The sequence below is a fragment of the Cucumis melo genome, chromosome 2 (assembly GCF_025177605.1).
Source record: "Cucumis melo cultivar AY chromosome 2, USDA_Cmelo_AY_1.0, whole genome shotgun sequence".
NCBI classification, from domain to species: Eukaryota; Viridiplantae; Streptophyta; class Magnoliopsida; order Cucurbitales; family Cucurbitaceae; genus Cucumis; species Cucumis melo.
This window is the reverse complement of record NC_066858.1, coordinates 22,595,784-22,618,623: the sequence shown is the minus strand read 5'-3', so window position 1 is coordinate 22,618,623 and position 22,840 is coordinate 22,595,784. Positions and strand designations below refer to the sequence as shown.

The following is a 22,840-nucleotide window of genomic DNA, read 5'->3' as shown; positions in this document are numbered from 1 at the left end:
GAACATTTCATAAGCATCACTTTTATTTTTAAGCAGATAAATAAAAGTGTAGTCAGAACAGTCATCTATAAAGGTAACTACATACCTTTTACTGTTTCTAGTTAAAGTGCCATCAAATTCACATAAGTCAGAATGAATTAATTCTAAAGACTCTGTTACTCTAGTTACAGACTTATGCGAGGTTTTAGTTATCTTAGCTTGACTACAACATGCACATTTCTCAAAATCATGCAGAGATAACTTAGGTATAAGATTTAATCTACTCATGTTACTAATTAATCTTTTATTAAAGTCTAGCATGCCAAACATTGAAAGAAGTCAACATGTAAGCAAAAAATGCAATCTTATTAATTTCTAGATTCAATTTGAACATGCCATCAGTAGCGAAACTCTTCTCCATAAATACATTGTTTTTAGTTAAAGTAAACAAGTCTGATCCTATGGTTTGTGTGAATCCAGCTTTGTTAAGGAGATATCCGAGACCAAATTCATTCAAATTTCTGGAGTATGCAGAACTTCCTTCAGCACAAGCGTCTTGCTGGATGTGAATTTCATTTCTACTTCTCCAATACCAGCCACGTTGGTTGTGTGATGATCTCCTAGAAGAATATTTGTATCCTTAAATTCATTATATTTTCTAAAAAGACTAAGGTCGTGGCAGACATGGCGGGATGCACCGGTGTCTAGCCACCAACCTTTAAACCCCCCAATCACATTAACTTCAGATATCATAGCTACTAATTCATCTTCTATCAGGTTTGCCTGCGCAGGAGGACGACTCCTGTTTCTACAATTTCTAGCTAAATGACCAGGCTTATTACAATTATAACAAACAATTTGTACCATACTTTTGGACTGTGGGTTGTTTTGTTTGTTAGATTCTCGTTTCATCTCGTTTCCTTTCGGTTTCAGGTCCGGTTTCAGAACTGCAGTGAGCTTCTTTCTGAGGATAGCGTTCACCTCTTCTTTTTTATCATGCTTCCTTGCTTCCTCCTCTATCCTTAGCCTCGTGATTAGACTTTCTAGTGAGAACTCCTTGGTTTTGTGCCTTAGAGTGTTCTTGAAATCCTTCCACAGTGGAGGTAATTTATCAATAATAACAGCAACTTGAAATTGATCATCGAGTGGCATACCTTCACTGATAATCTCATGGGCTATTTTCTAGATTTCATGTGATTGTGCCTCCACGGATTTGTCATCAGTCATTTGATATCTCAGGTATCGACTGATAGCGTACTTCTTCGACCATGCTTCTTCAGTATCGTACTTCTTTTGTAGCGCGTCCCACACTTCTTTTGCAGTAGTCATGGTACTGTAATAATCATATAGTTCATCAGTAAGACCATTAAGAATTAGGTTCTTACAGATGAAGTCAGTTTCTGTCCAGGTGGCGAGGTTCTTCAGTTGTTTTTCTGTAGGATCTTTTTCTAAAACCTCCGGCTTTTCAGTAGTACAAGCAGTGGCCACCTTCTTCAGCGTGAGGAAAAATAACATTTTTTGTTTCCACCTTTTGAAGTGTGCTCCTTCAAAACGGAATGGACGGTTGAGATCAAAAGACATCAAGTCGGATTGGATTTGTCCGGCCATCACAGCAGAAAAGAATGTCTTAAAATTGTTGTTGCACTTCGGTCTTCAATGCAAAAAATTGTCAAAGTTCAGCAAATAATGATGAAAGAAACGAGGCAACAATTGAACGGATTGTTAAAAAACAAAGACTGCAAAACAGAAACTGGATTAGTGAAAGACTGTGTCGCAAAACACGCTCTCTTTAAGACGTTTCGCGGCTCTACTTTGAATCGTGCAAACAGAATTATGTCTCGTCGTCCTCAGGATAAAACAACCCTTTTTCGTCAATTAGTTTTGCACAGAAACTAATTGGAACCGAAACACTAAAAAAGAACAGCTTGGAAAACTTTTAAGAGAATGAGAATTTGAGAGAAGATTGTTTGTTGTGTGTTGTGAGAATGAGAGTGAGGAATCTATTTATAGTGGTGGAGAATTAGTAACTGTCAAAAGAATTTAATTATGAAACATTATAAATTTTTATTAATAAAACTTTAACGGTCAAAAAATTAATTTTATAACGTTTAACGGTCAAAAAATTAATTTTGTAATATTTAACGATCAAAAAATTAATTTGTAATAAACGTTTTATAATTTCTTATGATTTCTCATCCAATAATCCCTCATTTATGACTTCCCTATGGGTGCTCCTCCTAAGTCACCTCTCTCCCAAACTCTATTGGGCGTCTCAATAAGCTAAACAAGGAAGGAAACCCTCTGGGTTCACCCCACCTACATGATCAAGCAGTGGATAGATGCAAGGAGGATATAGTAGAGCGATCAGATGAATGGAGTCCACCGAGGGTTGTAAATGAAGAGGTTGTGGGTGGTTAAATTGGTCAATTATGGGATTTTCAACGACAAAGGCAATGTGATGAGGAAAAGAGACTGGAAGAAAGAATGGTTGATCATGCTAAAGTATCAATAATCTATCAAATTATCAATGGTCTCATGTCGCCAAGGCACATGGGAAGTGTTCTTTTGTTTATGTAAATGCAAAGGCAGTGTGTAAGCAGAATATATGATAAACTTGAAACTTTGTGAAAGTTGAGCTGATTGGTCCTTTATGGCAACATAAACATTTTATTTCTGTTGTTTTACTTCTTAATACACATGAAATATTGTTTTAGAAGGATCCAACATTTTGCGTTTTTGAGGTAATCCTGTCGTTATAATTATCAATAATCTAACAGATATAATGGCATTCCAACGTAAACTTACATAAAAGAAAAACGCACATTTGCGGTGAATCAACTGACATTGAAGTAGGAAGTAGCAAAACAATTCCCAATTTTCATGAATCTAAGCTTTAATTGTGTAACAATTCAATCTTTCTATGTTCGTTTATAAGCATATTTCATCCTTGTTTATTGATCTACATCAGTACACAATCCTATCAAATTGTATGAAAGCAATTATAATCGGAGTTAAATCGTTATAAATTTTATAACACATAGACCAATTTGAACCAATAACAATTAAACAAAAAAAAAAAAAAAAAAAAAAGTGGAAAAGAGAACTTTGATCAACTGAACCAATCACTGAGAAAAAGAACAAACATATAAGATTCATAAAGAAAATCAGTCAACAATACATCCCTTATTAGTGAATCAAGAATCCTAGGTTCCAATTTTATGTATAGTACAATGGGAGTATGAGGATTTCAACCTCCAATGTCAGTAAGGAGTACTGACGATTGCAGTTGGGTTAACGTCCAAATTTTTAACAAATACCATTAGGGTTCTCTGCATACCAAAACTATCTGATAGCAATGGTAAAAAATTCAAGGCTCCCACTGGAAGATGAGATCAAATTCAAATAGAACTAAAAATGAAAACTCAAAATGCTGCCATTTCCACTCGTAACTAATGTAATCAACACTCTTCACTAAAACATTTGGCTGAAAGAGTGGTGCAGAAATGCAAGAAAAAGTGTACAGAAAGAGGTATCTAAGGAGATGAGAGATCAGTCTCCTAAATCCTAAACATGAGTTACAAAATGGGCCATGTGAAAGGTTTTGACCATGGAACATATGCAAGTAACTTACACTGCCAACACAATCTTCTATCAAGGTCAAGATGTCATTTACATGATCGAATAGCAAAAAATCATTGCTTTAAATCAATTAAGAGTTAAATCATATGGTTTAGATATCACTGATATAACAAATTCGGAAAGATATACATTAATGAAAGCAGAACAAGGCTTTAGCCAGTATACTTTTGAAAAGAATTTGCTTACTCTTCGAGTTATACTTGATAAAATGTATTTGACAGTCCTTTTAACTGTCATCTATAATTCTATAATGCTAATGACAGATCATACAGGTAACAAGTCAATTACCTAAACAACAAGATCACATCAAGCTATCATACTCCAAGGAGAAACAACATAAGCAATGCATCAAACTAGTAAAAATAAAGCCTTTAAACCATTATTAGTCTAAAATGTTTGGTTCATATCCTTCGTAGAGGTTTTTGAAACACATTATCAAGGAGACAAGAGTACAGATAAGAATAATTCCAGCGAAATGATAAGTTAAGCAAGCTGAGGAGGCTAGAAAGAGCCTACAGAACAAGATTTCATCTTTGTTAGCACTGAAATAAGTCGTATGCAGAAAAACTCGGCTTAATGTGTTAATAATGTACGCACATTTACATTTTCACATACTACAGTATTACAAACCTGATTAATCATAGAATAGCTCAACCAAATCAAAGCAAAGTAAACAAGAGCCAAGGAAATGATTCAGACAGCAACTTGCTCTTAAATAAGAAACACATAACAAAAGCCTAGTTCATTGATAATGTTATAATGTGTAACATCAAATAAGGCTTCCTACACAGAGAATATCAAAAGCTGCAAAAAAAAAAGTTCTTTCATTCCTCGAGACAAAAGGGGGGTTTCAAGTAATCCGACGTAGATCCTAAATTTCTCTACTATATATCAACGAAGGTAAGCAGGGATCTTAATGCGGATGAAAAGCATACTCATTACATATGCAAGAACAACAGAAGAAATCCCAGCAAACGCATACGAAACCTTGACGCTCTTGGCGCGATTCCGATCAAGAGCAAGGTCCATCATCACAATTCCGATTCCACCCAGTACGAACATGAACCCAGACGAGAGCCCCTCGATGATGTATTGGCCATTGACGCGACCCGGAAGAAAAACCACGGGTCGGACGGATCCGGTCGCCGGGTCTTGAGTGGATCCGATGCCGGGAGGCTCGACGATTACATCGTAGACGAAACCGGAGACGACCATGAAATAAGTGAGGAGGACGAGGGCGTAGACGGTCATTGGAGAAGGGAGGGTAAAGGTCGGAAGCTTGAGGCGGAGGCGCGGAGGACGTAGGAAGGAAAATGGGAGAATACGGAGGATATGGAAGATGGGGTCGACGGAGGAGATCGGAGAATCCGCCGATGCGGCGGAGGAAGAGATCTGAGCGGAGGATTCGGATTTGGGAGGCATTTTAATCGGCTGGAGTGGATTCAAAGATCCTCCGCGGTGGGATTTGGTGGTGTGTGATTTTAGTTGGGGTTTCTTCTTCTTCTTCAACTGCGAGTGTGGCAAATAATTGTTGAAATTTAGCCTTTGTTTTCCGTAATTGTAGAAATTAATTTGATAAATAACACTTTTTATAAACTAATTTGATAAAAATCATAAAAATAAATAAAATGTATAGATTTATTTTTCAAAAAAAAAATCAAAATGGCTATAGAACGAGTCTAAAACTATTTTAACAAAAAAAAATGAATTTTTTAAAATCTGCATTATTCCCGATATACAATATCACTAACATCTACGAAAGTTATATTAGATATTTCACTAATGAAAAAATAGTACATTTTCAAATCCTCTAATTGTCTATGCGATATTAGTGAAATCATTAATAGACTAACATTATTTATATCATTAAAATCAATGGCATCATTGATACATGGATGTAATCGATGAACTAATATCATTGGTATCTATCATTTCTATTGACAGCACCAACGCACATAAATATTATCAATAGACTATTGATACCTAATAAACTCGCTTCACCTAAACACTATAATAAATCAAAACAAATTACTCACTTGGATGCAATAAGATATAAATTGCAACCAACTAATATTCATGTTCAAAAATATAACAATGGATGATTGAACCAAATCACGATAAAATCCATGGTCAAGAATGAACTCATAATCACAATCAACGTGTTGGTCCTGAGCTAACCACCTTTATTAATAATTTGATTTTGTATTTTAATTTTTTTAAATCAAGTTTATAAAGTCTATGTCCACTTACAAAATTGTTTAGCTTGTTATTCAATTTTTATCAATTTTTTTTAAAAAAAAAAATCAATTAAGCACTTTTTTTTTTTTGCAATTCTATCATCTATGTTGTTATAATTATGATAAAAGTAAAAGGATTTAAATCATAAGTCTTGTGGATATTAACACATTGATAAACCAATTGAGTTATGTTCAGTTTGACAATTTATCACTTCTACCATTATTATTTTGCACAAAATGCATGGACAACATTTTAAAAAAATTACAAATATAACAAAATCTATTATTGATATGTCCTTATGATTGATAGACTTTTATTGGTAATAAATTTTTATTTATGAGTAGATAGATTTTGATATACATCCTTTTGAAGAAATGCAAATCACCTCCAACATTTACCTAAACCTAAGTTACACGTCAGATTTGTTAGCAAGTTTTAGTAATTAATTAATTAATGCTTTTATCCAACATTTTTAAGCAACTCAACAAATTCATTTATTTAGGCAATGTTTAATCATATTAAACTAAAATCCACACCAATCAATAATTAATCAAAATTTCTGCCACTAATTAATAATTAAATTGTATGAACCTCTTCAATTTAAAATAAAAATGATTGAATATATGAACGTGTTAAAATAAACAAAACTCCCATAAAATTAGATAAAAAAGACAAAAAAGTTTAAGATTTAAAAAGCACTTCTTTTGAAAACTATTCAAATTCCTATAAAGTGAAGGAGGGAAGTTTTCTTTTAGAGCCTTCATAGTGTAACACAGTTAAGAGAAGCTCTGGATGGTTGGTAAGTCAGCTAAAGTGCTTTCAAGTTGTTGCAACAATTGAATTTTTCAAGCAATGATTTGCTTGTTAACAAACTTACAAATAACAACCCTTCTCTCAAGCCTTTTGGTTTAACAATTGTCAAAAAAGAATCCAAAGCCTATCTATCTTGAAATGATAACTAACGTCTTTATTTGCTAAACTATTGTCCCATTAACCTTCCTTTATAACATTTGAAATCTAAAATTATCTAATGTATAATGGCCCTCAAACTTCCTAATGTAAAAGAGAAAAATTAAGCTCTTAAAAGGTTTTATTTTGATGGAGTGATGATCCAAAGTTTAAGGTAAAATTTCAATAATCCAATTTTCAATATTAATGCAATATTTTTTATTTTCTTACGTGGAAAATAATATAGTAAATAAATCCATAGGAAAAAAAAAAAGGTTGGAAGTTTGAAAGGAAGGTGTGGGCTATGAAGAATTATCCGGCGACAGCGAAACGAAAGGCGAAGGCGCGTGAATTTCTCCGTCTCTTTCTCAGACAACTGCTTCCAATTTCCGCCATTAACGCTCTTCTCTTTCCCCACGTGTCTCTTCTTCTTCTCCTCTCTCTCTTTCTCTTTCTCTTTCACTTTCACTTTCACTTTCACTCACTCATTCATTCACTTCACTGGGCTTTTCCCCCTTTTTCCCAATTCCTCCTTTTAGCTTCTTTGTTTTCATCTATTCTTTGTCATCATACACATTCCAACTCCATTTCAAAAACACCCCATTACCCATCTTCTTAAATCTCACCCAAATCCCATCTCCACCCTTCACATGCCTCTTCATACCCCTCATTGAGATTCATTAAGCTGCAGCCGCCTATTGGTTATTTTCGTGATGTTCATCAAATTCTTATTCAAAAAGGATGTCCGCAAGATTCTCAAGCGTAAAGATAGCGATGCCGGCCAAAGGGGTACTTTATCTCTTTTATCCCTTTTTTTTTTTTTTTTTTTATAGTTTTGTGGATTTCCATCCTTATTTTTCGGAATTTTGCTTATCAACTGCTTGTTCGATAGAGTAGAGCGCTTTAAATCAATGTAGAAAGCCCCCAATTGGGAAAGGTTTTGCTTTTATAGAAGTATAACCACTTCTCAAATTAAGTGCTCTCCGTCTCTTTTTCTATCGCGATGAAGGGCGTTGCGTCTTTGATCAGACTGGCTAAGGGCTTTGGTACTCCATTACCATACTAAAATGCATTTAGTGACCCTTGGATTTTTTTATTGGCATTGTGCTAATTCGTTCTAGTGAATCAGATCTGGACTTGTCTTAGCAATTTTGGTTTTGAGTACACGGGAGCTGCTATGTTAGGGTCTAGTCCTCTGTTTTTTGATGTTTAACAAAGTGGAAGTATTAAACTGGTTGTTCACCGTGAAACCTTCCTCCTCATTTTATTGATCTCCACCATCATTGTATTTTGCATGTGCCAAGATAATGGGTATCGAACTTTTGTACTCCAAAGAACGAACGAAAGATCCCCACGTTATTGTGTTTCAACCTTCTATTGTTGCCTTGTACTTGGTTCAGTTTGTCATTCCATGAGGAAGTTGCTTGAGGGTATGTTTGGGAGTGATTTTGAAATTGTTCAAAACGCTTCCCCGTTTGAAATCACTCCCAAACATGCTTTTAGTCTTTCAAAATTGGTATGACTGAAGGCACACTTGGAAGTGAGTTTGAATATGACAAAAAGTGATTTTAACAATTTTGGAATCTCTCTCAACCATGCCCTTAGTAGTAGTGTTTTGATAGATTACTTTGTCCTACAATTGTTCTTTCCTTAAAGATTCTTTTGATGGAATTGTTTTTTACTGGTAATAGTTGATTTTAGGAAGTCAATTATTTTTGTAATATAGTATAGTATAAGAAATCAGTCGTTTATTACTACATGAAGGTTCTTCAATCCTGAAATCTTCTTCCTGTATTACTTTCCAATTTACATTATTGGTCAAATTTGTAATATCAGGAAGATCACTGGAGGATTTGCGTGGATCATTATTTAGCAAATTTCGCTCACCTGAAGGTGCCAAGCGTCAGCAGCAACGTTCCTTTGGTCCTGCTGTTGCTCTTACATTCAATTTCTTTGTTGCAGTCAGTATTATTTTCATGAATAAATTGGTTGGTATTCCAATGCCTATCTGATTTCAATATTTTAACTTTAAACTGCACTGGATTGTCCTCTTCCCAGCCGGTAACTGTGGTGGTTTTTTTCTTCCTCTGTGTTGTCTCAGGTGCTTAAAACTGTCGGCTTTAAATTCCCTATATTTCTCAGTTTTATTCATTATTTCATTAGCTGGATATTGATGGCTATTTTCAACTTTTTCTCTATCCTTCCCGCATCTCCTCTATCCAAGACCACCCGTTCATCTACTCTACTTACACTTGGTTTAGTTATGTCCCTATCTACGGGGCTTGCCAACGTGAGCTTGAAGTATAATAGGTGAGAGTCTACAATCCTCTTTTCCTTAATATATTGTTTCCTGATATTCTGAATGCTAATATCAATTCTCCAGTGTGGGCTTTTATCAGATGGCAAAGATTGCTGTAACTCCATCAATTGTACTGGCTGAATTTTTATTATATGGAAAAAAAGTTTCTTTCTCGAAGGTAAAACAAACTCCTTTTACATATTATGTGCATTTTTTAGACGTACTGACTCTTTCAGAAGCTGTCATGACTTACCTATTACTGTATCACAAACTGTAAAAAAGAAATTTTAGTTATACCTTGATCGTTTGTTGTCAACTCTTTCAAAAACAAATTTTACAAAGATATCCAAAAATGTCTAAGAAGTTGTTACTTTTCATTGGTGAGATGCCTAGTGTGCCGTAGTTGATTACATTTGAGATTAGCTGAGAGATGATGAAATATATTTTTGAAGTATTGTGCTTGAGAAGTTGCATTAGAAATTTCGTCTAGCATTTTTGTTAATGAGAACATTTTAAATGAGTGGATGAAGGAAAGATGCATATTACATTTTAAATATCTATGTCTTGCTGGGTCATTGGCATTTAATCAAACCCTGACAAACCCATCTCGTCATGGGCTGGGAGGGGGCTTTGTAATCGGGCAAGGTCTAGGAATCAATGGCTTTGCATTCCAGTTGCATATAATTTTTCAATTAAACTGCAATTCAAATGCAAAGGGTGCAGTTGAGGCTTGTATTAGGGGTGAAGTGATATAACATTGTTATGGGATTGATCTTCCCATGACAATAAGGTAGTCTTCTGCATGCTATGGGTGGGACACTAAAGAATTCATTTAAATTAAATGGACCGAAGTCAAGCTCTTTAACATAAAATGCAAATATATGCAATAGGTTATCTGTTCAAATTTCGATGCTTTTAGATTTGCCCTTTTACTTTAGTTTTGTGGTCTTCTGAAGAAAAGAACGGTAAATATTAGCAGAGAGAATTATACATTCTTGTTTGCAAAGGCTTGGGATTTGAATAACAGAAGTGTAATTAAGATGAGAACAACTCTGAAACTATGTGCCAGGCTCCTTCCTTAAGCTTCCTTCCCCATTCAATTTACTGATTAGAGATAACTGTGAAGGGTTTTTCCTCTCTCCTTGCAGTTTAACAGCTCCGGAGTCCAAAATGTTTGTCTGGTGTAGTCATTCTTGTAGCTTCTGATGTATTGAGTATTTTTTCCTTTTTTTGGGTGATAGTGCTCAATGGTCTATGTTATGCATTAATATACCATTAGCCTTCATCCAGAATTCTGATAAATTCTCTCTGTTGCCAAGGTCCTAGCACTTTTGGTGGTATCTATAGGTGTTGCTGTAGCTACGGTGACTGATCTGCAGTTTGATCTCTTTGGTGCTTGTATTGCATTGGCATGGATCATTCCAAGTGCAGTTAATAAGATTCTTTGGTCCAGTCTGCAACAGCAGGAGAATTGGACTGCGTTGGCGTATGTCAAATACCCCATTAAGCATTTTATCATTTATCTTCTTATCTTTTTCATGTTGCATACCATCAAGGGATCGAATCTGAACTTGAAACTTTTTTCATAGGTTGATGTGGAAGACAACTCCTGTTACATTGTGCGGTTTTATTGCTTTGATACCTTTCTTAGACCCGCCTGGTGTTTTATCTTTCAATTGGAGCTACGATAATACACTGGCTATTCTTCTGTCGGCCATTCTGGGTTTCTTGCTTCAGTGGTCTGGCGCCTTAGCACTCGGGTACGTGAAATATCACAACTATTCTCAGTTTTTCAAGCAACATATTTGGTCGTAGTATATAACATCACCGTTATCTATGCTATTAGATGCACTGTATGTGATAAGGGGCAAAATAGTGTCATATATGCGGTTCCAAATTTTATCTTGTCCTGTAACCTAACTGGCAATGTGTAATTTGAGAAGCATATCCTTCTGGATTCCAGTGAACTTTGAATATGATCGTAGGCTTGTTAATTGTAAATCATTGGATACTTATGGAAATTTAAAGCTCTGTGATGGTTTTAGTTTCTTACCTATGTGTCACTCAAAGAAACCAAGGGAAGTTGTTTCTTTTACCCCTTGTTTCTTACTATACACATCCTATCTGTACCACCATAAGGCCATTAAAATCTTGTTTAGTTCCATGCATCATTTAGGGTTTGTCATATGATAAGGAGATCAATAGTTAGTGTATGATAAGAAGGTTCATGAATGTTTCATGCATAAAACTAACAGTTTCCAAAGAACTTTAAATTACTGCCTGATCTGTCATGTTTAGGTAGAAAGTTAGCTCAGCCATGCCTTACTGTAGGCTATTTCTCCATACTGTTTGGATGGAATTAAATATGGAGAGTAATATATTGTAATATCAAGAGAAGTTACAATATACCCATAACATTTCGAGATGGTCTATCTCTCTCTCTCAAAGTCTTACAATGGGAACTCTGACCATAATGATCCACCTTCTTTTTAAGTCCACAACTCCTCCCATTTATAATCAATTAAACTCTAACTAATTACTTTTACGAGTTACACCCATAATAGTTCTACCAATATTACCAATGTGTATCCTTACTAGGACTGCCATGCATCGTAGATTGATTTCCATGACTTCGAGGTTAACTATTTTCAGACTACCTAATTGCCCTTGTGATCTTCTATTGGTGCTGAAAATTTTCTCTGAGATGAGGTTAGTTTGTTCGTCGTGTATGTATGTGAATTTGGATAACTTTTCCATATGTTTGGAATAATCAAAATATGAATATTAATTTATTTGAAAGGATTGATACTCCAAGGTGAACTACTGGTATATGGTGAACTTTAAAATTTTATTCTTGGAAAATCTGTCTTTCAGTTGGTGCTTGCCATGTGATGGAAATATATTATTGACCCGATTGTTATAGCAGGCGAGTGCAATCATGCAGAAGCACCTAAATATTTATTCTCTGGATTTTCATCCATTTTGTCCAACTGCCTAGCATGAATTTGTTGAATGTTTGAGTCTGTTGTTTATGGTCCAACCTTTTTAAACTAAAAGCTTAATTTGAAGCATTGGAAAGTTGTCTCTTACAGTTCATTTTTATTCTAAAGTGATAGGATTTAAGGATACTAGCCTGATGACCCCAAATTTCAGTACTTTGAGGTATATATGATCTGCTTTTAAATTTTAGTTTTTTGAGTTCTACAGGGCTACCTCTGCTGTCAGCCATGTCGTACTCGGACAGTTCAAAACGTGCGTCATTCTTCTTGGGAACTACTATCTGTTCAATGCTGATCCTGGCAAAACTAGTATATGTGGTGCTTTCACAGCTATAATGGGCATGTCTGTTTATACCTACCTTAACTTGAGACAGCAACAGATCAAAACATCTAAACAAGCTTCCACTTTTCCAAAATCTAAGCTCAGCAAGGAAAATGGAAGCACTCATGACGAGAAGTTAGGGGAGGAGTCTGTTTGAGCTAGGAAATGGGCAATTTTATTGGCATGAAGTCAAGGATATCCTGTGGATACTTCGGAGGCGTTTCATTGATTTGTTTTTAGCTAACTCTTTCATTTTTATGCTGTTAGAGATTAGGGATATATGCATGTTAATATGAGTACACTGCTTAATTTTTGGCTTCTTAGTAATTTGTCAGTCAGGATCTGGAAAGCAATTCTCTGCTTCATAATCTTTTATTCTCTTGCAATTTTTTTTCCTGACTTGTAGAGTCGTTAAACTATTAACTATACAATGTAGAAATGAAATATATATTGAAGAAGCAATTGCAATTTGCTTCTTTCTTCAATTTTGATGTTCTAGCAACTCTTTGTTGATTGTCTTGCCTTCAATATGTAATGATTAGAATCATTCAATTGGTAATAATTACTGAACATGTTTTGCTAAATGAAGCATTGGGATGTATAAGTTGAAGAAGATGAAATCTTCCCAAAAAAGATTCTTCCTTTGGTCAAGCTTTAATAGAAACTTAAGAACACTCCTGTCCCCTCTATGTATTACTTTTGCTTGTAAGATAAAAAGTTTCTTGACCATTTGTTTCTTGTTTAGTATGCTTCTTTTGATTCCTTTTGGCCTGTTTGACATACAAACTCTGAACACCTTCGAATCTGATTCCTTTTAGTATGCTTCTTGTTTAGTGCTTTGGGGAGGGGTCTTCTCAACCCCCTGCCATTAAGCTGTTTTTGCTTGTGTATTGAATATGTTATCTGGCTCTCTCAACGATTAATTACAGGGATCTTGCTATATGCGATATCAACCGTAGGATTTAGAGTACATTATCTCTAAATCTACTGATGCTTTTGAGTTGGTAATCTAATATTCTCTCTTTAATAATTAACTACTATTTCCCTTTATCTGTTAATGCAACTAACACATTGTTAGTGAACTATGTAAATTTTTATATCAATATTCTATCATTTTTTGTTTGTCTTTGATATTTGAATTCTTAACTCGTGGACTGGAATGTACATGTTTGTCTAATACTGGTTGGAAAACGATGAGATGAAAGTGAAGGCAGTGAAAGCAATGATGAATGATGACTATGGAGAAAATGACAGAAACCAGTGAATAGAAACAGTAAATCCTCAGGAAGAAAAGATGACAAAAATACAACAAAAGAATATGTTGAAGAACTGAAGGGCCCAATTCTTGAAGGCAAATCTGTGGAAAGTACAAATCCTATTTGGTTTTGGTTTAGGGTTTTGAATCAAATAGAGAGAAAAGCAGAGCACATGGGGCAGATGGGTGTCGGCATTGATGTTTACACACTCTTTCCTTTTTCTTTTTAAAAAAATGATATGATGTCTTCTTGTTGTTTCAAACCCTTTCATTTTTTTTTCTTCTCTAAAATAATACATCCAATAGAATGATGACTTTATATAAATTCAATTGACTTTTCTTTTTCAACTCCCAATTTCGACATGGAACTCAAAGGTCTTCCTATGATACTATGTTTTAACCACTCAGAGTTATGGTGAAGCTAAGATTAAACCTCAATTGATCACGACAATATTTATTTTTTTAAAAATCATATCTATACATCTATTTTTAAATTTGAACGGTCTTTAAATTAAAGAAGTACAATGTTTATAAATCTATTTTTTTCAAAGGGACCTGAAGATTTATAAATATAAAAATATGTCTTTTGTTTCTAATCATTTTTTTTTATATATATCTATAAATATTTTCAGTAATTTTATCATTTAATGACGGATAAAAAATCTATTTTTTCAAAAATAAAATATCACAATTGAAGAGAGATTTTTACACAAGTAATTAACGAGTTAGAATTATACCTCTTTGCTTTGTCAATACGAGGTTGGATCAATTAATTGTTATATATACATATTCTAAGTTGTATGTATAGTTTGAAAAACAAAATAAAATAGAATCTGTCAAGATGGTAGAATGAATTGTCAAAGACTGGTGGTGGCCTTCATGGGTTCTAATCTAATATGTATACAAAAAGAAAAGAATATATTTTTCCAACAACCATAAGACAAAAACCCAAAATTTGAAAATGTATATTTATTACTTCAAAAAGATTTCTTTTAAATTAAAAGAAAGAAAGAAACTGAGGTGTGATTGCAATGAAAAATCTCATATCAAAGCCATAAATTTAATATGATATTAATTTGATTATTAATTGCTTCATTTGGAGGGTTATGTTCAGAAAAGGCACATGCATTTCTTCAATAACATCCAACTCACAACTTTGCTAATTCATATCCTCTCCCATCCAAATGCTTCTTTAACAATATTAATCTACTATCAATTTCAATTAATATGGATAAATTATGACTAATTAACCACATGGGATACTTTCCTAGCTTTGTGTTTTAATTAATTGCAACCTATTTTAGTCTAAGAGAGAAGATGATTATAAAATAGCAAAGATGATTATTAAATGGTTTTATGGTAAGTTATAGTAATTAAAAACTTCAACTATTATAATGGATAATTCTTATAATATCTCATTTCATCTAAGACAAGTTAGAGGTTCAAATGTTCATTTAACGTGTATATATAATTGTAAACGTAAATTATTGGTTGAGTTACTTCTAAGTACTAAGAAGTAAAATGAAATGAAAAAGATAAACAGAGAAAGAACAAATCTATGGTTGGTTGAAATTAGGTAAGAAGAGAGAGAGAGAGAGAGAGAAAAAAGAATTCAAAATTGGAACTTTTGGGAATTAATTTTCAAACAATACATATAAATGTAATATATTTGTGAGGGTATTAACCCATTGGTCACATAAATAATCAATCATCCTTTAGAGAAGATCACTATATACTTAGCCTAATGAGCTCCTTCCCCCTTTGATTAAATAAATTAAACTAAAGTCTAACCCTAATCCTAAACCTCTCAATAAATGTGCTCATCTCATAAATTAATCTTAATTTGTCAAACAAACTTATACTCCCAAAAGCACGTAATATAGTATCGTAATTGGTAAGGCAACCAACATTCCAAATATAACCCTGCACAAATGTACACGAAAAAAAAAAGTACCGTTAGTCATAATTAAAAGTAATACAAATACGAAACATAAATTCAACGAGACATGAACAACATACGAACACGAGTATATTTAGTGTATCGTTTCTAACAAATGACATTGAATTTGTATATTGTGTTAAATATACGTATTAAGCACGTTAGCTAGTCAAATTAGAGTATTTGTGCTCGTTATAATGATAAGAAATAAGGAATTAAACTTACGCTGTGCTAAGTATATCTGCATGAACATTGTACTCTTTGGCAAATACAAAAGGAACAATCCCTTGAGGAAGTGCAGCCTATAATAATGTAATGAAGAAGAAAAGAATATGAATGTTATATCATAATGTTTAACGAAGAATCATTATCTTGATTATGTAATTAGTGATGGCTAATTGAAATTAAGGATTCACCTGAACAATTGCAACATGAAGAAGAACTCCACGAAGACCAACAGCAATGGAAGTCGCAGCCATAACAGCAGGGCCTGTTAAGAACCTTACTGCCATTGAAAATGTTGCAACTGATTTTCCACAAGCTATGATCTTTGGTTGTAAAGCCATGAACAGACCTGCCAACGGGGTCGATTTGATTCGTCAAATGATCAATGGAACTAGCTCGAGTTGAAGAAAATGAAAATGACATGGAAGAACAAGATGAAATACGTACCAAGACTAAACATAGCCATTCCCAAACCAGCATCTGATAGAATTGAGATGGATCCTTTTATGATGGTAGGCATTTCAATGTGCCATCTGTAATCACATCAGATCAACAACAATGCAATTAGTCTAGATATCGATTTGTTTATGATAAAGTAGAATGAACTAAAACTTTTTGGTCGAGCTACGAGTTCACTGCTTCTGAAAGGGTTGGTGTTTCCAACTATTATAACCTATGATATTACTATTTAAATACTCTCTTTATTACGGTGTTCACTATTTCCTATAGGTTCATAGTTTGCACTTTAAACATGGGCTATCAAAACTAAAATAATCTCTACCAATCTTCGGTGTATACGCGTTTTTTTTTCGAGATAGAGTGGGAGAGTACTTGTAAGAAACGAGGGACCACGCAACGCCGAGAAGACTAGAATAGGTATTCGGATTTCTAATGAGCTTTCTCCACACCATGATGAGAATGAGGCGAGTCATGACACTTGCAGGAGGCATATGTTGTTTATTGTTCTTATTTTGTTCAAAATCTTCTTCTTCCATGTTCATCTTCTTTTGGAAACCACTATATGGAGATCCATTATTGTTCCCTCTAAACCTTTTCTTTGATCCTTCCTCCATTGATTCTTCATCTCTATTCTTCCTTCCTGGACTCATATTTTGTATCACTTCTTGCAGCCCTGCATTCCCACAATAAACCGATAAATATTACGTTATGTTAAGCATTGTGCACGTAAGTTTGAGGTTCAGTCTCTGACCTTTTGCAGCAATAGCTTCTTGTTGAGCTTTGGAAGCATCAAGGGCAGCAACGTCGGCGGCGGTAGCGGTTCTATTTACGGCGTGTTTGAGGTTTCCTTCTGAGACAGGAGAGGCACTTGAGCTCCAAACAAACATGTGAAGCTCCTTGTTATTGTTGTTAGCTGTGGAATTTGCACCTCCATGGCTGCTGTTGGTGTTGTTGTTATGATCTTTCTTCTTCATTTGGCCTCCACTTGAAGAAGCTGAAAACATGGGGTTTGGTGGTGGGTAAGATGGCATTGATCCTCCATTGAAAAGCTCTCCACTCATGCTCCTCCCTCCTCTTTTCTTCTTCAACATCTCCTCGTCGAAGTTTGACGTTCTTGGCGTTACTCCTTTTGATGATTGCAACGAGTAAACGTCGCCTGCATCGGTCAAACTCAAAAGCTTAAACAAAATTCTAACCATTTTCTTATCATTATATGAAGTTGGGAGAAACTAGAGCAGATCCAAAAAGGAAAATTATCATATAATACAAAAAGAAAACGACATTAGAAGGATCCAAATTAACAACTTACTATCCTGATTTAACTTATGAATACCTTGAAAACTATTGGTGTATCCATGTTTAGGACTAGCAGCTTTACTAGCAAACATGGCATAAAAATCCGTTTGGTTGAAGCTAGAAGCTCTAGGTGTCGGCTCTCTGGAAGACTGAACGGAATAAATCTCAACGCCGGTGAGATTCGAAGCTCTAGGAGTCATGGAAGTCAACGAGTTCAAACCATGAGACTTAAAAGAAGAAACCATAGAAGAAGCTGCAGATCTTCTAACAACAACATGAAGCTTCCCATCATCACCAATCTCAGCATCCGCTTGCAATTGCTCTCTCCCATTCAACGAAACCACATCGGAATCGACACGAAATGAAGTAATCGATCCAGCCGTCTCCGGGAACTGCTCTGTTATCAAAAGCTTAGCTCCTCTGTATTCGAACATGAAGAGCATTAAAGTGTACCAAATTATGCTTTGCAAAACAACAATTTGGACCATAAGATTGCCAGAGAAATCTCCATACATGGCTTTAAGAAGAGGGATTCCCATAACGAGAGTGTTGGGGAGAGTTGAAAGGGAAAACAGAGTGATCATCCATTCAAGAGTTCCCTGTTTTGAGAAGCTCTGCCATAGAAACAGAGCAAATAGGATGACAACCTTTTGGAGGGAATCAGCGGCGATGAATTGGTAGTTCATGGCGTAGGGATCGTTGGAGGAGATGAAATGGAAAGAGAGTAATGGAACGGCGAAGACGGCGACAAAACGATTGATTCCGGAGCATTGATCGGGAGTGAAGATCTTCCACCATTTAACAGAGCCATAAGCTAATATCATTGCAACATATAGTGGAACAATTGCTGAAAATACATCGTATATGTCTTTTCCGGTGATCATTTTTTTGTTTGATTTACAGAGAAATGTAAGGAAGAAGAAGAAGAAAGAAGAAAGAAGAAAGAAGAAAGAAGAAAGAAGAAGGAGAAATGGATTGTTTGCTTTTATTAATATCTTTTTCCTCAATGTTTGGGTCACATGAGGATGATGGAAGAGAAGGGGAAGAGGGAAAGAGAAAAGATTTGGATGATTCTCTATTCTTTATATACTCAAAACTCCAAAGTTCTAACCCACTCAACTCGATGACAATTGACATAATCTTTCATCTTTTAAGATAAAATCATACATAGCTCAACCAATTATATGAAGAAAATAAAAACTCTAACGAACATGCAAGTGCGTTAGTAACTATAATCATGCTGGAAAATATAGCCCATGTATTTTTTAATATTTTATATAAATTTTAAATCTATTATGAGATAATTATTAACAAGTTTGGGTTTGTTCGCTTGGAAGTACACTATGGTGGAACTTGAGCCACTTAATTTGAACTTCAACCTCTACCAATTTTATTGTTTTCTCTTTTACATTAATATCATGCACAAAAGAGATTTCATTTTTATGCCTATCTGCTTGGGGTTTTGGACATTATAAGTCAATTTCATGCACATGCATATGCTTTGGTATCATTTAAGATTTAGCACATGTACGCTTGATTCTTAGAGTTTGTACACATTCAAATCTTTTCACATTTACATGTACGTATTTTTTAAAATTAATATAATTACGTACTCTTGCTATTTTTTTTTTTTTTTTTTTGAAAGTGGTCGCATAAGTTTACTGTTAAAGATTTGATACATTCCTTATTAGTTAATTTCTTTTATATACGTCTTGAATGAGGATACCGTTGAAGAAATGGAGAAGAAGAAAGGTAGGTCAACACATAAACCGAGGTAAACAATTAATGTGAGAGATTTTTAAATTGAGTGAGAGAAAGATTGTCATTCCATACTTAGGATTTGTTTTAATTTAGTTTTCATTTACATTTTATGGACTTTCTTGTTGAACTCTGCCTCAAGTTGACTTCACGTAGTTTACAAATTACCAAATGTTAGATTTTAATGTTGTAAACTCAATATAGATTGAAAAGCAATTAGTTTCTTGTTTGTTGCTTGCCATCGGTAGTTTATGAGATGTCCTATAAAAGATGTGATTTGATTTTTAGATATGGAATATATTCTCTGTCTTACACTTTAGTTCTCAAATGGTAGATATTCATATTCATACTAATATTATAATACAACTTTTTTTTGGAGAAAATATATTATATAGACCTTTTTGTCTTTATGTCAATCAAAGTTTATATACATATATAAATACACACATTAATTTTTAACGTATACTTTTTATATGTAACAATAAACAAACTCATTCATTTGATACAAGGAATGTGAAGAAGAAGGAGAAAAGGGGGAGATGAACGGTCTGTTTTTGTATTTTTCTTTAATGTTTATTTTGTATTTGCAAATAAAACGGTGGATTTACTATAGGTTCGGTCCCTCAATTGTATGTTTTTAATATAATATATTATTAGTTAGGTCTTTCTATACATAGTTCAAACCCTATTCCTTACACTTTTTCATATTATTTTTACGGTATTATATGAAGCTTTCGTCAACAAAATTTCAAGATCCACAAATGTTTACGAATTTTTTAAAATCTTGGAAACACACTAATCCCTTATTTCAAATTTGTGTTTAGGAAAATTCTCTTGAAACGCACTTTATTTTTCGATGACTATATTACTAAAAATATATTCTACTCTATGACGTACATGATGGACAGTTTTGTATCATTGCATGTGTATTAGAGATGGAAACAAACAATAGTATATCAATTTTGTGTTAGGGACATATAACAAAAATCGAAACCCATATCCAAATGTGAAAAATGAGAGAAAAGCAACAATATATCAGTATACATACACGTCGACTAAGCTCGCGTAAGAGTTTGTGTTGATGTCAAGGGTTACCACCCAGTAAGTTTTTGATCTGACAACAAATGAGAGAAAAGATAATGAAATAAACATTGTGTCAAAAAGTCAATCGAAGGTACAAAGTGAGTGGTAAATGGTAATTAAAGAAGGGATCAACAGTAAGCAATGGCAGGCAGTTGTTACGTTGGTTGCTTTGTTTAGAGATCCAATGAGAAAGAGGGATGCATGGATGCGTTAAGAAAGGACATATTCACATATATATATATATATATATACATATGGTGTGTTAAAATAATGAGTGAAGGTCAGAGATTGTCGTTGAAAGAGAGATATGTATTTGTTTTAAAGGAAACAACATAGTCGGCGCCACAGTAGGGAGTTTTATTCAAACCCATGCACATGCATCACTTAAACACTCCCTTTACACCCAAATTGTTCTACTTTATTATAATAACAATAGTTTTCATTTTTAACAAATTTGTTAGAAAGCTAAAAAATCAAAACAAACATTTACCTGATTTACTTACTAATATTGTGTGTTGGCTACGAGTAGAATATAAAATAATATAAGTTATCGTAGAGATGTCAATAAATTTAGAGAATTTATATAAGATTTCATATAGCAAAATATTACTATTTATATTTTAGATAATTAGCGGATATTGAATAATATTTTATTATATTTATAAAATATTTGATTTAATTGATTATATTTCGGAATACGAACTCACTTTTAAAATTTATTGAAAATAATGATATTAAAATTAGACAATAAATATAAATGCTCAAAATAGAATAAAGAGATAGATTTCAATATATATAGATTAAAGAAATGTTTCGTGAAACTTGAGCCATTTAATTTCAAGTTCTATCTCACCAATTTTATTTATTTCTTTTAGTTTAATATTTTGAAAGAAAAACAAAATCTGCAATATATGCTTATCTTCTGGGAGTTTTACAAGTTTAAATCTTCCAGAGATTACACATGACATAATATTTTTAAAAACATTTTAATAATAATTTTATATCAACTTACTATTATTATATTTTTTTTTTTTTATCTTTTATTTTCTTCTTCAGAGTGTTCATATAAATTTAGTATTTAAAACATCACCAAAACGTTGTATAAATGGAGAGAAGAAAAGAGTGTAGGTCTACGCATGAAATGTGACAAATATATTTCCATACTCGAGATTTGTTTAAGTAGATTTCATTACATAATACATATTTTCCTAAAAGACTTTCAAATTATATCGTTTACTTTCAATCATAAAATTCATATGTATGTGTGTATATATAAATCGAAAAAGGTTCTGGACGTTGGGAACTAATCTAACTTCATTTTTCTTTTTTCTTTTTTACATCCCAAATGGTTGATTTGACCCATTAATTACTATATTGTTGTTGTTATATAGTGTGAAAATCAATTAATTTTTTTTAGGAGATGTGTGCTATAACAGATGTGAGATTTGGAATATATTCTGTCTTCATTTTAGTTCTCAGAGTGTAGTATTTATATTCATATTCATATTATAATACAACTTTTTTATATTATAATACACGGTCGATGTATATAGAGATCTTTTTAAAAATATAAAAAACTGTATAAAATAATTCAAAAAACGGAAAAAAAAACCAGGGATCCACAATAAAAAATATAAAAATATCATGTCAACCACGTGTGTAATATATTTGGTACACAGTCGTTTAGCCAAATATAAACTATTTATCTTTTCAATTCTATCGTGTTTAATTTGGTTATACAAATGATTTTTTTTTCCAAAATTTCTTACACGATGCCTTTGTTAGCTTATCATTTATATTTGTTTTCATGATCATTTATTTTTTCAAGATTATTTGGTACATGATCGTTTAAATTTGGCTAAACAATTTTTTTTTTAATTCTTTTAGTATATGGTCGTTTATATTTTGCTAAACGGTTTTTTTTTTAATTCTTTTGCTACACAATTATTTAGATTTAGCTACTTCAATCTAAAATGATTGGGTTGCCCTAATTTAAACGACGTAAAAAAATATAAGAAAAAAAGAAAGACAATGGAAAGAAATCGTAGCAAACCAAATCTAAACGACGTAAAAAATAGAAGAAAGACGATCGAAAGAAATTTCAACAGAAAAAAATCATAACGAAGAAGAGAGGAAAGATGGAAAGATAAACCTAAAATATTTAAAAAAATGACTATACGGACTTTGTTAATAAGACGTAAATATTTGAGTAGTTTGTTATATTTACGAAAATTTTATATGGGTTTTAGATTATTTAAATATATCCTTAATAATTAAAATTCAAGAAATAAATTCGTTTATTATGATTATGTTTTCTATATTAAAAAAAAACATTGTTTATTGATACAAGATTCTTTGAAAGATTGAATCTACCTTAAGGTCTATGAAAATAATTAGGAAG

At 33.2% G+C, this 22,840-nt stretch overlaps 3 protein-coding genes across 3 annotated transcripts; 1 reads left to right on the top strand and 2 right to left on the bottom strand.

Moving 5' to 3' along the window:
• Positions 1-4,307: 4,307 nt before the first annotated feature.
• Positions 4,308-5,161, bottom strand: LOC103494225 (uncharacterized). Its single transcript, XM_008455321.3, has one exon. The coding sequence runs from the start codon at positions 5,038-5,040 to the stop codon at positions 4,510-4,512; it is 531 nt and encodes a 176-aa protein (XP_008453543.1). The 5' UTR covers positions 5,041-5,161; the 3' UTR covers positions 4,308-4,509.
• A 1,993-nt stretch (positions 5,162-7,154) lies between these two features.
• LOC103494226 (nucleotide-sugar uncharacterized transporter 1) lies at positions 7,155-12,909 on the top strand. Its single transcript, XM_008455322.3, has 7 exons — positions 7,155-7,593; positions 8,641-8,792; positions 8,906-9,114; positions 9,188-9,281; positions 10,423-10,589; positions 10,693-10,863; positions 12,311-12,909. Exons 1-7 carry the CDS (start codon positions 7,518-7,520, stop codon positions 12,579-12,581), a joined length of 1,140 nt encoding a protein of 379 aa, XP_008453544.1. The 5' UTR covers positions 7,155-7,517; the 3' UTR covers positions 12,582-12,909.
• A 2,395-nt stretch (positions 12,910-15,304) lies between these two features.
• On the bottom strand, positions 15,305-18,629 carry LOC103494227 (auxin efflux carrier component 2). Its single transcript, XM_008455323.3, has 7 exons — positions 17,636-18,629; positions 17,054-17,458; positions 16,675-16,975; positions 16,291-16,376; positions 16,035-16,192; positions 15,844-15,920; positions 15,305-15,602 (listed from the first exon to the last, which is right to left on the bottom strand). Exons 1-7 carry the CDS (start codon positions 18,480-18,482, stop codon positions 15,536-15,538), a joined length of 1,941 nt encoding a protein of 646 aa, XP_008453545.1. The 5' UTR covers positions 18,483-18,629; the 3' UTR covers positions 15,305-15,535.
• Positions 18,630-22,840: the final 4,211 nt, after the last annotated feature.

Bases quoted from the DNA above. Each gene is read 5' to 3' on its own strand.
- LOC103494225 (XM_008455321.3), bottom strand. From the start codon at position 5,040: ATGCCTCCCAAATCCGAATCCTCCGCTCAGATCTCTTCCTCCGCCGCA.
- LOC103494226 (XM_008455322.3), top strand. From the start codon at position 7,518: ATGTTCATCAAATTCTTATTCAAAAAGGATGTCCGCAAGATTCTCAAG. The intron at 7,594-8,640 runs GTACTTTATCTC...TTGTAATATCAG, and splicing joins TAGCGATGCCGGCCAAAGGG to GAAGATCACTGGAGGATTTG. The intron at 10,864-12,310 runs GTACGTGAAATA...TGAGTTCTACAG, and splicing joins TCTGGCGCCTTAGCACTCGG to GGCTACCTCTGCTGTCAGCC.
- LOC103494227 (XM_008455323.3), bottom strand. From the start codon at position 18,482: ATGATCACCGGAAAAGACATATACGATGTATTTTCAGCAATTGTTCCA. The intron at 16,377-16,674 runs GTACTCTCCCAC...ATGTGATTACAG, and splicing joins TGGTCCCTCGTTTCTTACAA to ATGGCACATTGAAATGCCTA. The intron at 16,193-16,290 runs GTACGTATTTCA...CCCCGTTGGCAG, and splicing joins AATGGCTATGTTTAGTCTTG to GTCTGTTCATGGCTTTACAA.